Genomic DNA, 17,052 nt, shown 5'->3' with positions numbered 1-17,052 from the left:
TCATCAAAATGTCAGAAAAGCAGAAAATTTGGCATGTTTAGGTAAAGCTCAGAATATGCATTTGTCTATTTTTGACATTCAAAGGGTAAAACCTTGGTCTGGCAACTTGTGTTCATCCGGTCCAGCGTACTTGTAACATGGAAGGGCATGTATATTGCAGCATACACTAGTCTAGTATTTCATATAGTACATATATTATTCTTTGAATCATAGATAATATCATACCAGTATATTGAGGGTGCAAAAATAAAGTGATCTGATTGGTCAAGACGTGAACATAACAGAGCTAATCCATAATTCATCATAGTTATATGATGTCATTGCACCACTTCAGCAATAGTGTACCATACACTACCAAAGGGTTTTGACCAGTTCACACCATATAAGCACTTGCTATCACTAGTGCATTCATGTCCTGAACTGGTCAAAATCTCATGGTGTACCATCATTTTGTTTGGTTGAAATAAGTGAGACCATGGTGGTTAAAATAAGTGAGACCATAGCCCATATTTTGAAGTAATTAATTTACATCTACTGAATATCATCAATGTCCCTGGCAATACTCTCAAACTGAAAACAGTTCTATAAATTTCCTAAGGTAGGAAACAACTGCAGCACATCTTACATTTCATATACAGTATCTAATTTACTTGAATGTACGCTCAATCCATTATGAATCCCAGCGAAACACTGACACACCGGTATTTACTGGTATTCTGTAAATCAGGCAGACATTGCATTTCTGAATCAGGTTTACATTGGCTTTCTGAATTAGGTTGATATAGGATTTCTGAATCAGGTTGATATAGGATTTCTGAATCAGGCTAACATAGGATTTCTGAAACAGGCTGATATAGGAGTTCTGAATCAGGATAACATAGGATTTCTGAATCAGGCTGACATTGGCTTTCTGAATCAGGTTGAGGATTTCTGAATCAGGATAAAATTCCTGAATCAAGCTGACACAGGATTTCTTTAAAATCAGGTGGAAATTGAATTTCTAAATGAGGCTGACACTGGATTTCTAAATCATCATGACAATAAATTTCTCAATCAGGCTCATATTGCATATCTGAATCAGCCTAGCTGATATTGCATTTCTCAATCAGGCTGATATTGCATATCTGAATCAGCCTAGCTGATATTACAATTTCTAAATAAGGCTGACACTGGATTTATTGGGCTGATAGTGCGTGATATTGTGAATCAGGTTGACATTGGATTTTAAATTGGGTAGACATTCTATAATATTCTGAATCAGGCTGACATTGGATTTTAAATTGGGTAGACATTCTATAATATTCTGAATCAGGCTGACATTGGATTTTAAATTGGGTAGACATTCTATAATATTCTGAATTAGGCTGATATTGAATTTCTTAATGGGTAGACATTCTATAATATTCTGAATCAGGATGATATTGGATTTGAAATTGGGTAGACATTCTATAATATTCTGAATCAGGATGATATTGGATTTTAAATTGGGTAGACATTCTATAATATTCTGAATCAGGATGATATTGGATTTGAAATTGGGTAGACATTCTATAATATTCTGAATCAGGCTGACATTGGATTTTAAATTGGGTAGACATTCTATAATATTCTGAATCAGGCTGACATTGGATTTTAAATTGGGTAGACATTCTATAATATTCTGAATTAGGCTGATATTGAATTTCTTAATCAGGTTGATTGGATTTCTCCACTTTGTTTGAAATAATTTGTGAGTTAATGCATAAGTGTGTTCGTAACTTTAACAGTAAATTACAGAAATGTACAAACTTATACGTTCAGAATATTTATGATTGTACACTTATAATTTCTGATTACTGCAGGCATTGGAGAAAAATTTTATATCACCTTAGCTAGTATTTTTTTCTTAGTTTTTGCAAGTGAACATACCTTTCTACTAACATTCTTTTTTATTTTTTACTTTACATCTATGGGCCTGGAGCCTGGGTTAAATAAATAAATAAAATAAAAAATAAATAAATAAATAATTGCAAAATGTTCAACTGTTGTGATATTTTGACAGCAACACCAGGGCAGCAGAACATCAGGCTGATATTTGATTTCTTAATATTCAGGTTGACATTGGATTTGCAAAATGTTCAACTTTTTGCAAGTGATATTTTTGACGGCAATCCCCTTCCCCCTTAATCAAGACTTACTAACAATTCCACTTCTGGTTATGTGATAGACTCATGTGCCAAACTTGGTTTCCATCTTTTGATAAATATCTCAGTTTACTTCTCTCACTACTGTACATGTACGGTAGCAGAAACACTTCATTTTGCATGGTATACATGTATTCTAGTACATGTACAAGCAGATAATCTGAACAATATTATCACAGGAATGATATATCATATATGACATTCTTTGAATGATTTTTAGATAAATTTTTCCAAAAAGGGAAACTAACACTCTTCGACAGCAGTACCGTTAGTCTGAATGATCACCTTTCGTTAACAGTGTACATTTCACTCTTACATTCTTTTTGTAGAAGTTCTCCATGCAGCATATACTTTAAAGTTCCGAAAATGAAATGACTTCTCTACACTTATACAAACAAGTGTTATTTATAAAATAGGGAAGAAGTGCTGTAAAATTCGTGCTCTACATGTACATAACTTAACGTTAGATATAAAAGAACAATGAAAATAATCTGATTCATTTAGACAAATGTCAATTCTGGTTTTGAATCCCTTGGGCAAGAACATAAAATGATAATTAGAATATGAAAATGTGGGGTAAGATGGGACAAATCTGAATGTGGGGTAAGATGGGACAAATCTGAATGTGGGTAAGATGGGACAAATCTGAATAATCAAATGGAATGCTGAAAAAAACTCATGAACATTAAGAAGAAATGTTGTCATTTATGATAAAGTATTTATTTTTATTTCGTGACAACATTTCTTCTCGCTGTTTATTTTCATATTCTGTACAACTGAATCTGGAACAATGACATCTATGTACCGGTATGAGTGGATGCATGTTATGCACCTGTCTTTAGATAATTTCTCAGATGTGCCATGGTTTATTTCTTTCCGACATGACCGGCCAATGCATACAGGGTTTGACAAAAAATGTCCTTGTAAAGGTTGAAAGAATCCAACATGAAATACATACCAAAAGTTTTCTTCCATCAAACTTATGTCCTCGGAATGGTAAAACGAATTCATTGAAGTTATTCTGTAAACAAAAGGAATGTCGATCATGACTAATATGAAATTATATCATCTAAATCTTCCCTCTCAATGAAAACTACTTAATGGAAATACAACTTATGACTTGGATTTGAACAGTCCCATTTGAACGCCTGAGAGAATAATCCTCAGATACTCACTGCAAGACTGAGAAAACAGAATTCCACTCTTTCCAGTACGGATTGTACATTTATTTGTATGTTTCAGTCTATGCATTTTGAGATAAAGCAGATTATTACCATATGAAGATTGATGAACAATGCATTTATTCTTGAGGGTAATCAAGCCACTAAATTTGTATTCAACAATATCTTAAATACTTTTGTCACTGAAAGATGAATTAACTTAAAATGCCGAGAAAAATGAGTGAAAAAGACATGAGTCACCAAACAAGTGTTTTGGCAATAAGCTGTTAAAGTCTTTGAAGTCACAATTTTCAATCCAAGGTTCTCGCATTAGTGGAGTTCTCCTCCCAGTCAAACACTTGGCCAGTGCGATGTTTGATTTCTATAACATTTATTGCATAAGCTGATCTCAACCTTTTGTCACATTTTGCTAATCCTGCAAACAGAGTTTATACAAGCGTTAGATTGATGGTCGGTTCAAATCGCCAACGGCCATTGATTCCCCACCACCAATGCTTGAATTTCCTAAAAAATCGTCTTCCAGTCGCGTTAGAATTTGAACATAACCAGCAGACAGTCTGTCTGCGTTTTTGCGGCTGGAAAAAACTAAAAAGTGTCATTTTCTGAAGTGTGTGCCCGCGTGTTGCCTGTTTGTGTCCACTTACACAATGAACGCCGCCATAGCTTCACGCCCTTTTAAAGGGAGGCTACGCCTTTAAGCTCTTTCCCCTGGATTCTGTAGGTCATCTGGGTTGATAAATTACATCTTATTCTGTACCGGTATATGTGTATGCTTTTTGGTTGATTTGAACAAAATAACTTAATTTGTATTTCATCATACATTATTTATTAACAACAATATTGTGTCTTTTACGTTTAAAGTGACATAAACTGAGATACTTTGCATAATTCATCATTTTGTTTTCACACTAAAATTCGTTATCAATTTTACATATTGTCTGGTATTTCATATTCAATCAATAATTTTTTACAATATTTTAATTTTTGCATACAGTATATTGAGATGCTTATCAGAAAAACATTTGGTCACCATACTACCATCTGTATAATACTGTTAAACATCTCATTTTAAATGTAGTTGGCATCTTTTTAAGGAAATATTGCTAAGTCTATCAACATGTTCATGTCCTTCCATTTTAATACTGGTTCTCACATCAGTAGTTGTTGACATTGACTGTATATGTGATTTTAGTCCTTTGTTCTCCTTTGAAAACTGTGCACAGTTTATATCAACATGCCCAGAGACAAGTTATCGCTGAAGACACAGTCCCTGCTGGATTATGATGTTTGAATTATGGTGATTGAATTACATGCTTTGTAGCTTCAGTACTTGGGAGAGGGGTGAATTTGTTACATGTTGGGAAATCACATGATAGCGGTCTGTGGGGGGGGTCATGTTTGTGTACTTTGGGCAGTAAAGTTATGGCTGTTGGAGTTTTACATGGCAAGATCAACTGTTCACGGATAGTTGAGTTATGGTTCAAAAACATGAAAAAACCGCAATGAAATGGCCGCCTGGTGGACATATTGGATCGTATTGCAAAATAAATTCACATGCATACAACGGTACCTGTGTACCAAACATTTTGAATGAAATTGGTTCAGGGATGGTTGAGTTATGGTTCAAAAGCATTAAAAATACTGCAATTATACGGTGTCGCTCAAATATGATCAGAATTGGTACATACCAACATGGTATGGGAGCTTTTACGTGTGACGGACATACATCCGCACATACATACCTACATACATACATACAGACATACGGACGCCATCGACTCATCATATACATGTAAGCTCTTTTTGGTATTTATATCAATACCAAATATGAGCTAAAAATCGTAACAAAATGGCTGCCTGGCGGCCATATTGGTGTGTATCACAAATACATTGAACTGTATATATATGCCATAGTACATTATCTATGTACCAACATTGAACAAATCGTTTCAGGGATAGTTGAGTTATGGTTCAAAAATATAATAATAATAATTAATAAAGTATTATATAGAAATATTAACACGAATAATAATAGGTTCAATTTCCGTGAAAATTTCACCATAAGGCCAGAGAAAAAAAAATCTTGTTCATCGGATTTTTTGGACCAAGGTCCAGGAGCGGCGAGCGAAAATTTTTTTTTATTTTTTTTTTAGGCCGAAGGTAAACGCGGTTCTCTGGCATTTTTGCACAGATGCAGAAAAGGCAAGATAATTGTTTCCCTTTTTACCAGAAATATCTCAGACAAGAAACAATGATACTGGTAACTGAATTCAAGACTATATTTCCCAACAATAACATAGGCCATTACATTCACAGTTAGTGTTTGCACTACATATTCTGAATATTTCAACATTCTCTCAGAATAAAACTGAAATGTACAGCAAATCACTGAAATCCAACAATTCAGTATTGTCCTTTAATATTGTCCTGGTGGGACCTAGCATCTGAGATTTTTCATTTTACTTTGGCCTCATGTTTTGACCTCTTTACCACTGTCTACACTGTCTCTACACAGTTTACACAATGGTCTAACAACACTGTACTGTGATCGGAGTGAAGTTATATAGTCATCATTCAGATCGTACTTTAACATCGACGCAACCATGTGTTTTGTCATTGCCGTAATTTTTTATACTTTCGATGCAATTTTCATTCAATCGGATGCACCGTCCATCTGCTGTCACGATCTTGTTGAACAAATCGGCGAACGTAATATCAGGACAAACACTGAATAGCGTCTTTAGAACTAACTGTTGGCCATCACGTCGAATGTTGGCGATCAAATTAATACTTATGATGTGACATGTACTAACCCAACCAAATCGACCCACTTTGCGTCGTGATTCGCCAAATTCAGACGTCACAACAACGTGTTGGCGGTCAACTAAGTCCGTACAAACATGTAGGAAGTCTCATTAAAAATCCCGTGCCCGCGAAAACTCGACAAAGTGTAGGGCGCCACCAGCGGCAGTACTAAACATTTGTAATGCGGAAGTAAGAATTTGCCGCGATCAAAAAAAAAAAAATTCCAAATATGCCAAAGTAGAAGCGGCGATTTCCGATGAACAATTTATTTTTTCTTCCTGGCCTAAGGGTATTTTAGGTCGAGAAGACCAAATATGATATCGATTTCACTGCCCCATGTTTCCATGGTAACCATTTTAGGGGTTGAAAATTTCAGTTTTTCTAATATTCCATGAAAAGTTACTTTGATTGATATGAGAATTGTCTAGTTGGGGAGTTCGGGTCAGAGAACACAAAAACCAGACTTATTTTAATGTTTCGAGTTGCCATGGTAACTATTTTTGGATTGAAAATGTTACTTTTTCCCTAATTCCTATTAAAGAACTATTGATTGATGTAAAAAATTGATAATAAGGGTTTTTCTGATTAGCACACCAAAAAAATCACACTCATTTTAATGTGAGATGTTTCCATGGCAACCATTCAGGAGTAAAAATTACCAGTTTTTCAAAGATTCCACCTAAAATCCAGTAATCAACAGAATGAGTTATATCAAAGGGATATTTTGGGTTACAAAGACCAAATATCCAGTGTAAAAATCCAGTAATCAACAGAAATATTATACCAGAGAGAGAGAGAGAGAGAGAGAGAGAGAGAGATATTGTTAATTTATATTTGAAATCTTTTTCATAGTCGTGACTTTTGATGGAAGAAAACTAAAAACAAAATTAAATTAAACCGATCGAACGTGTATCCATAAAGTTTGCAAAAAAGGTAACGTCTAGTCCTGCTCGTACTGCTTAGTGTCACTTTTCCGACAAGCATTTAATTACCCTTTGGCTTATTGATATCGCCCCTCTCTCCGTACAGTATGATGCATAATTCTGCGCTGCACGTACCGGTACAACAATTGGAAGTCACCCCTATTAACAAAATTAAATAAACAACACCTATTTTTCAGAATTCCCACACAGCTCCAATGAACTGTTATTAGATTTCTATATAATACTTATAGCCCCAAAACTTGTAATAATAATAATAATAATAATAATAATAATAATAATAATTTATTTCTCATATTCTTTTGAAAAAAGACAATAATTTGTACACATTGAAGTGTTACAATGAGAAAAGGACTGAAAAATAGTTGCTCTAGGCACTAATCGAGTTCAGCCACAAACTCAAGAAAGATTGATGTACAGTCTTTTAAATATGGCGACTGTTCTGATATATCACAGTGACAGATATTACAGAAAGTTAATGTACTAGGCATGAAGCCTTGGAAAAAATACATAAAAACACAAAACTTCAGCAAAGGAGCAAAAAGTAACTGTGAGAGAAAATGGTCTGAGTTACAAAATCAACAAAACTACAATTCTAGTAAATAATTATTAAGCTCTCGTTTGAATTTAAATATGGAAGTGATGTTTTTAAGATCCTCTGGAATGCTGTTCCATACTACAGTACCAACAAATTTGATAGAAGTTTGTCCTAAATTGCTTCGGAATTTAGGGGGATGGAGAACATTTTTGTCTTTGGACTGAGAACTGTACATATGATCATTTGGGGAAAAATATGATTTGAAATTCATGGGAAGTTTATCATGTAGAACATCGTAAACGAAAATTGCGACCTGAAGCTTGAATTGTTTATACACATCAAGAATTTTAAGTTTCTTAAATAAAGGGGCAGTATGAGCGTGATAGCTACTACCCGATATGATACACACAATTCTTTTTTGCATGACAAAAATATCTGATAAATATGACTGGTATGTAGATCCCCACACCTCTAAACTGAAAGAGATGTGAGGTTAAACAAATGTATTATACAACTTTAAAAGTATTGTTTGGGGAACCATACATCTCAATTTATAAACCAGATATGAACTGAATATGCTCACGTGTTTTACAACAGGTTCATTAATAGTAGTACGCTTCACAGAACAATAAGATAGATGTTTTCACTAAATGAAGCAGGTTTTTTTCAACATCGCACGGTACTCTCAGATTTTAATCACTAATTACAAAACTTTATTTAATGTGCAAATGAGCTGTTAATTAACTTGACACTGCTCAATGCTTCATGGGACAATTAGATATCCATCAGATCAACATTTGTAGCACGTTTTTTTAATTTAATGCAGTAATTTTAGAGTAATGTCACTAATTACAAAGTTCATAAATATGCAAATAATCCCTATATTAACTTGACACTGTTCAAGGATTCATAGCACAATTAAATATTTATCAAATCAATATCTGTAGCACGTTTCACAAAATTTGGTGCCGTAATTTCAGAGTTATATACCTAATTACAAAGTTTATTAAATATGCAAATGAACCCTTAATCATCTTTACACTACTAAATGCTTTACAACACAGATATCTGTCACATCAGTATATGCAGCAGTTTTCATCATATTTGATGCAGTTATTTCGGAGTTATATAACTAATTATAAAACTTCATGACATATGCAAATGAGCTAATTGTTAACTTGACACTGTTCAATGCTTCTCAGTACAATTGGATATTTATCAGATCAACATCTGTAGCAAGTTTCATCAAATTTAACGCTGTAATTTTGGCGTAATATCACTAATTACAAAGGTTTTAAATATGCAAATAAACCCTTAATTAACTTCACACAAGTAAATGCTCTACACCACAATTAGATATCTGTCGGATCAGTATCTGCAGCAAATTTCATCACATTTGGTGCAGTTATTTTGGAGTTATATCACTAATTACAAAACTTCATAAAATATGCAAATGACCTATTTGTTAACTTGACACTGCCAAATGCTTCTCAGTACAATTAGATATTTATCAAAACAATATCTGTACCCAATTTCAAAGACTTGGGTGCCGTAATTTCAGAGTTATATACCTAATTACAAAGTTCATTAGATATGCAAATGAACCCTTAATTAATGTCACACTTCTGAATGCTTTACACTACAGTTAGATATCAGTCGCAGCAGATTTCATCACATTTGGCGAAGATATATCGGAGTTTATGACTAATCACAAAACTTCATAAAATATGCAAATGACCTATTTATTAACTTGACACTGCCCAATGCTTCTAAGTATAATTAGACATATATCAGATCAATATTTGTTGCAAGTATCATCAAGTTTGGTGCAGGAATTTTAGAGTTATCTCACTAATAACAGAAAGTTCATTAAATATGTAAATGAGATGTTATTAACATGACACTCACAGTATCATCATAATGTTCTGAGATTGTCATCTGTGTGAAAGTTTCATGAAATTTTGTGCAGTATTTCTTGATATATGTCTACACTGTCATTACCGTCTCCATAGGGAAACCATTGTACGGAAAAAAAAACGATATTGCATAACTTCATTAATATGCAAGCCACACTAACCAAAATCTAATCAGTTCTTTCGAGTTGCATATGGTACCTGTGTACCAATCTGACTTGAATCTGTTCAGGCGTTTTTGAGTTATCGTGTAAACAGACAGACAGACAGACAGACACACACACACACTAACACACACACACACACACACACACACACGGACAGACAGACAGACATCGCTATGACAATAGCCCACGTGTTTACACACGTGAGCTAAAAATACCAGTTACCGTAGTTTACAAATCTTGTTTTTCAGATCCATGATGTGCTGTTTCCAATTCAACTGGTTGTCCGTTTTGACTCAAACAAAAGAAGTACAATCAACTTCTTTTAATAAAGTTGTATAATGCATGAAAAATTTGTAACAAAATGGCCGCCAGGTGGCCATGTTCGATTGTATCGCAACATAAATTGACATGCACATGTATGCCACAGTACTTTATCCTTGCACACAGTTTGAAAAAAATCGGCTCAGGGTGACAGAGAAAGGGCTGCTGACAGACGGACGGGCGGAACCCTATCTATAAGTCCGCGCTGGACTGCGTCCGAGGGGGCTGATAAAAACCTGTCCCTATGATAGCAACATATCTTAAACAGAAGAGTTCAAATACGGTATCATCATAGGTATAATGTTTGCCAATAATGTTTGAAATTGGCCTTGGCAATGGCAATGTCTTGACAAACTGGTTCATGGTCCTGGAAAACCGCTAAAGTACCAATATTGTTGTACAGTGAGTTTCATGTTTTTTGTCATATTTTTTACAATTATTTCACGACAAAATTTAAGAATTTTATTGGGGTTTGACTTGGAACAAGGCAATGGAAAGGGTTGCCCACCACTCAACTATCTTTTATCTTCCAGCAATTATGGTCATGAAAGGAATGTACAGTATGTATGAACTAAATCACTATAGTAAACTGTCTGAAGGATTTCAGTACAAGTGGTACTTTAGTTATCACAGATAACAAATTTTATTAATGTATAATACTCCAAGTCAAAGTTCATTTTGGTTAAGGTTGTGATTCATTGAGCAACACTGAAATGAACAATAAAAACGTAGTAGAAGTTGATCTGCAAATGGAACAAATAAAAACAAAAGAATCACTAAAAACCAACACACGCTGTGTATTCTCTGATGAAATCTGGAGAGCCACAAACATATCCAAAGACTGATCACATAAAATTATATCCTGCTACCTTTTCTATCCCTTTTGGAAGAACAATATACATGTATGTATCAACTCAACCAGCATTGTACATTAAAATAGCAACATTATAAGAAATCAAGTGACTGATGGAAGAGACCACATGTGTCAAACACTCAACAAAAAGATCATGTATTAAAACAAACTTTTACAAAACAAGTATTCTACTTACAATTGCCAGGCATATAAAAACAAACCATTTGACATAAAATGAACACTTCATATGAGAATCCCCACTGGCACAGCAATAGTTTCAATGTGTGGGATTGGAGTTCACGTCCTACCCCCCCCCCCCCCAAAAAAAAAAAATAACACCAATGGCAATAACATAATATAATTGGCATATCATTTAATATGACTGATGAGTAAATGTGAAACATTTGGCAGATGGCCAGTTATTTAATTTAAGAAATGAACAAGGAGTCTGTAGGACAGTATTGTAAGAATATAGTTTATTTAGAGGCAGCAAATGACCATATGACTAAAAGCAAGAAAAATATCCTCAAAAATATGATTTTGATGTACCGTATAGCAATACTAAATTGTTTCCCTGTTTAATGGATTATCATAATATGAAGCAAATTTAATAAGGACAGTATTGGGTATCTGTATACAAAGTTTCAAATCAAAAGAATGACTGGTTTCAGACTGGTTGCACAGAGTCATTCTTAGTGGTCATCTAGTTAAAATTACGCAGCTATCAAGCAATTTATGACATTGCAGGGATAGAAATACTTTTTTATTTCTTGTGGCAAAAGTTTGCCACCGGATATAAAATCAGGTGGCAATTATGAAAAATCTGGTGGCAGTTTGTGATCGGTATAATACAACATTTTGTCATTGCCACATACTCATTCTAATTTATAAATTCTTAAAAATCTGGTGAGTACACGTCACAAAAAATCAACCCATACTGCAGGCCTCAAAAAAAAATTTCAAACTCACCAACCGTGGGACACGTGAATTTCATTTTTACTCGCCCGAGAGGAAAAATTACTTGCCCTAAATTTCTAATAACTGTACTAGTAATTTGTAACAGAAAGCAAGAGTTTGGCCATATGAAGTGAATTCAAAGAGGGAAAAAACAGATTCAAACATGAACTACATTCTTGTTAAAATGAAGGACTATTACCAAATCTGAAATGTCGCAGAAGAAATGTGAGACTACTTTAGTTTTTTTCTGTAGATTTGGCCATCTATAAAACATCTTTGAATTTGGAATTTTTCCACAACCTAATCCAAATTAAAATCTTTGCATAAGAGTAATAAGATTGTGTGATTTACAATGTGCATGGCTGGCTGCTGCTCTTTATTATCAAGCTGAGATCACAAACAACTGCTCTGCTAGTGTTTATCTGCCAATGCATACACACATGTACATCTGCAACCCTTTTACCTGTTTACATGTTTACTCACTGAGCACAGCCGTCTTTCAAAGTTTTATTTTGATAAATGTATTCGTCAAGAGAGCAGATTCAAGTTTCGTTTTCGTTACTCTTCAGTGCAGATTTGTTTTCTGTAAGTGAGAGCCGATCCCTAACAACCAAGGTCACGTAATTTGAAACTGTCTGCATCTCACGCACTACGTAGCTGCAATATGTGGCCTCCTTGGTCGACTGAGCCCGTTTCGACTACGATGTAAACTTGTACTTTTTCATCTGGGTGTTGATTTACGTTGAACAGTAAGCATTGCCGAGATCCATGGCTTCGAATAAGTTTACATCCATTTACCAAGCACAGGGTGCAATTACACTATCGCGTGAAGCCGATCGACTGTCATACGACTCGTGCTGCACTTGCACAAGGAGAATGGCAACCACTGTCAAGAGCATACCACTTTACGGCACACATACAAAACAGTGAGTTCACTCCGTGTCGTCGGAGAGAACATATCGCAAAACTGTATTTTTACGACTTTTTGTGTTTTACAACAGCAAGAACGATTATTTTGCAATGTCGGGCGGATTTTCAAGGGTTTTCAGAAAAAAACTTCTGAGAGTTGAAGGACTTACAATGATTGTAGGCGTGTACAGACCTAATGAAATACGTTTTCAAGCTTGAATTGTCCAGAGCTTACTTAATTCAACCGCTGGTGCACTTGCCCGTCGGACGGGAAGCATATTGATTTTACTTGCCCGAACGCAAAATTCACTAGCCACGGGCGTCGGGCGATAGGAATTTTTGAGCCCTGTACTGGTTAATGAATTGCAAGTATTTATTGTTATTTAATTCATGCAGCCTGTAGTTTGGCTTTGTTTTCAAAATGTCACAACATGTCTTATCTTGTGCCGTACGACTGCATATGCGGCTATCACAGAGGGCAACAACATGTCCAGTGTACAAAAGCTGCTGTCATCGATATGGAGATTAGCCAATCACAAGTTTGGATTCACGCTGTGTTTTCATTCATGCCAAAATGTCGCAATTAGTTTGGGTTTGTTTTTTTTGGCTAATGAGTTTTTCCGCCGTCAGACATAGCGTGTTCCTTCAGACTAGTGTTCCTTCATTCAAGCTGTAGGATCGATGACATGATGACCCAAAATTTAGTGGCAGAAAAATACCACCAGAAAAAAATGTGGTGGCAGATTGACAGTTTTTGGTGGCAAATGCCACCATTGCCACCGATTATTTCGATCACTGCATTGTGTCTCTTGAGGAACACTAATGATTGAGTCGTTAAACTGTGTTTGGTGAAAAGCAAAGGAAACATAGATGGTACCTTGGTGATATTAAACATTGGAAGCTTTGAATGCATTCAGGAAGTTTCTGTTTATGACATCTCAAAATCAACTACGGTTGAAGAGTATTTTTTTCGTTAACATTTTTCAGCAGTTCATTGTTTGGCTTTGTGTACAAAGACTTTGATGGATTCAGGATATTGGTAGGATCAGTCTGCTTTGCCTGTCTGTTGATATGGTAGTGTTCATGTTAAGCAAATAATGTTCAGTATTGCATATTGCATGTTTGTCAACCTGTCGGGAATATATATCCCATAGTATGCAAAACACGCATATTTTTTTGCTTGAAAATGAATTTCTTGTCTGTAATATAAGTTGTGAGTGTTGCAATTTTTCATATTGCCTTTCATCAGCTATAAACGGCATAGTGTATTCCTTTGCTAAGTGAAATTCCTGTTTTTGTTGTTTATGTAACTGAAGTTTTTTACTGCACTTCTAAAATCTCGATTTGATATTGTGATATTTCAGTTGTAGCAATTTCTGTCAGTACATGTCTTTCTGCTTGAAAGTACAATGTAGGGCATTGATTGGCACAGCTTTTGAACAGCACAGTCAACTTTATCTTTCCTGCCCTAGGGGCTATCATGTGAGACATTTCTCTAGGTATTTATTACACTTCCTGCATGACGTCTACCTGTTCAACAAACTGATAACATCTTCCTTTTCAATTTAAACACATTGCATGTACAATATTTAGCTTGAGTATCAGGAAATATATCACAGTCACTGACTCATTTACTTAGTTCACATTTGCAACCCAACTGAAATTTGGGCAGACGCAAAATAATTGTCCTTTTGGGAATAGATTTGGTCCGCGTCCGTCCGCACTTATCCACACTTACCGGTACCAGAATGGGCCAACGTAAATTTCCTCCTTTGTGACCTCTGACCTGTTAACATTCAAAATGGTGCATTTGAATAATGGCACGCTGCTTCATGATTTTACTTCGTTTTTACGCACAAGAAGAGCAAATATGAACACCACTCGCCCTTTTAATCATCGGAGAGATCTTCACAATTTATTGGATGAGCATATGGCACATGTATATATAAGACCGCAGTTGAGAAATAACCAGTGCGCGGCATTTTTGACTATGTGTCTCCATTACGTCTGCCCGGGCCCAGCACCGGTGCTACACTGACGCAAAGTGGTCAATCTGAACGAGACAATTAAGGGGGCCTTCTGTTTGACACAGAATTTTTTGCTAAACATCACTTTTTGCAAAAAAGTCATTTAATTTTCAGTACTTTGTTAGCACAAAATTGATACATTGTTTATAGGTATTGTTTGACATTTTGGCATGATATAAAGTTGGTAGTGGAAGAAGAGTAATTTACCCAATACAGTGTTTTCTCATCGTTTCATTATTATTCGTGTAAAACTGATTGAGGAATTCAAAGTGAATGTACCTACCAGATTTGACAGCTCTCGAACAAAGGGTTTCAGAGAAAAATATATTTGAGGAAAATTGTACAAAAAATAAAAAAAATTTAAATATGTATATTTTATAACAATTTTGAGATCTTTGGACCATAAATCAAACAGATATGGCTTTTAAAGACATCATATCTGTGTGCTTCTAGCTGTAGTTGGCAATGTCTCGAAAAAGATCTGTAACTTTTTCTTAAACTTGCCATGATGGTCACTTGGACAAAGGTATTGTTTTACAGTGACAAGATCTAAGTCAAAATGTATACTTTCAATTTTTCATCAACACCACTCACATACATGAGTCTACTTGATGTTTGGTATGTGTGTTCAGTTAGAATTGTTCATTTTGTGCCGTAACATCTCTTTTACTGTTTTCAAATAATACTTTTTTTTTTCCTTCGCTGGTCAATTTTTAGCATAGTGAAGTCAAAACAATAACTCATGTGTATATGTGTGAACTGGCTTAGGCAAAAACTGTGTGCAGTATAGGAAAAACAAGCCTCTTGCCAGATATATGACAAAGTACTGTTAGAATATGAACAGAGGCCATAACTACATGTAAGTAACATTATTGGTTATACTTCTCACGAATGCATCAAATTTGATTTTCAATAATGTAGACCATAGATAGTGGTGCGGCTTCTGCTCTGATGTCTATGGATAGATAATAGATGAATGTCATGTACATGTAAAGGGGACTGCTAAGAGGCAAATCAAAATATTGTGCCGATATGTTTTGTGAACCTCTATTTATTATTGAGCATGTTTCAATTCTAGTTAGGGCTATTGATTTGATTTCGATAAGCCATGGACCATTAAAGGACTCTATCAGCAAACATTTGGCGTGACCTTTCACATATGATAGCATGTTTCATATTTGTTTGAGCCATATGATTTTACAATTGGTAAATGTATTTTTGTCACAGATCATGACAAAGGAAATGAAAAGACTCCAGTGCCCATTGGCCTAATGCTACTCAATTCAATGAGGAAGGCTACATATTACGTGTATTGAATTTCAAAGCTTTAAAACTGGTGGTTCAGTACATGTTTTGACTAAAAATAAGAAAATTATCCAATGAACTCTGCATTTGCAAATTTCATCACCATTCAAACAAAAAGTGAATGATCTTCTAAACCAAATTTGATCGTTATTGGACAAAGATTTATGTAAAACTTAAGCATAACAAGACACAAAATTGTCATAAACGTGAAAAAGCAAAACTGTCATTAAATTAACTTTCGTCACACTTAATAAGTGCATTTCTGGAAAGCTATATACCAAGGCAATTTGACAAGCAGTATCTGTAATAAAAAAAAATCAGCCCATTTGGGTTTTGATACCATTTTCAGATTTTAAAATTCATTTGAATATCTTGGGACTTGAATAAAAAGAACTTTTCAACACAGAATTTATCCGTGCATTAAATTTCAGAGTTTAATATTTAACACTTGTTGAATAGTAGCACAGAACATACAGACATACATGTACCACCTATGAAATAAGCTCTCACTGCAATATGACAATATTGGAGCTAAAAATGACAAAGCTTTCAATGGAACTACCATCTGATAATTTTGTGAGATTGAACCATAGACCCTCATTTTTCTCAAGGGTCTATGATTGAACATACACTGTCCTTAGAGAGCAGCAGCCTTTTGCTTTGATGACTTGTACATGCAGTTCAGTAACATGTCACATGTCACATGTCTTGGTGTTTACCTTAGTATCACAGCTGACGTAATATGAGCATACCAGTAGGTATGTGATGATAAAACAATACTGACCAAGGAACAGCACTTGCTAAGTACTTTACCATTGTGTCAATTTCAAAATATGCTGTTCGTCTTATGTGTCAGCTTCAGTTCCTGAAAGCATTATGATCCAGACTGATACCTCAACTCGTAATTCCCCTAACTACGAGTGCAACCAATTTTGTATCTCTATATGACATA

At 34.9% G+C, this 17,052-nt stretch overlaps 2 protein-coding genes across 4 annotated transcripts in view; one reads left to right on the top strand and one right to left on the bottom strand.

Moving 5' to 3' along the window:
- The window catches only part of LOC139120851 (schlafen family member 11-like), a 74,570-nt gene that overhangs the window by 4,095 nt on the left and 53,423 nt on the right, over nucleotides 1–17,052 (top strand). The window lies entirely within an intron of this gene.
- Nucleotides 1–17,052, bottom strand: part of LOC139120852 (B-cell linker protein-like) — an 83,419-nt gene that overhangs the window by 60,228 nt on the left and 6,139 nt on the right. For both annotated transcript variants that reach the window (XM_070685452.1, XM_070685453.1), the window contains exon 2: nucleotides 3,142–3,204. In XM_070685452.1, coding sequence (XP_070541553.1) covers nucleotides 3,142–3,204 — 63 coding nt within the window. The remainder of the gene's footprint in view (nucleotides 1–3,141; nucleotides 3,205–17,052) is intronic.

This window comes from Ptychodera flava, chromosome 20 (genome assembly GCF_041260155.1).
Source record: "Ptychodera flava strain L36383 chromosome 20, AS_Pfla_20210202, whole genome shotgun sequence".
Taxonomy (NCBI): domain Eukaryota; kingdom Metazoa; phylum Hemichordata; class Enteropneusta; family Ptychoderidae; genus Ptychodera; species Ptychodera flava.
This window is presented reverse-complemented; position numbering and strand designations above follow the sequence as displayed.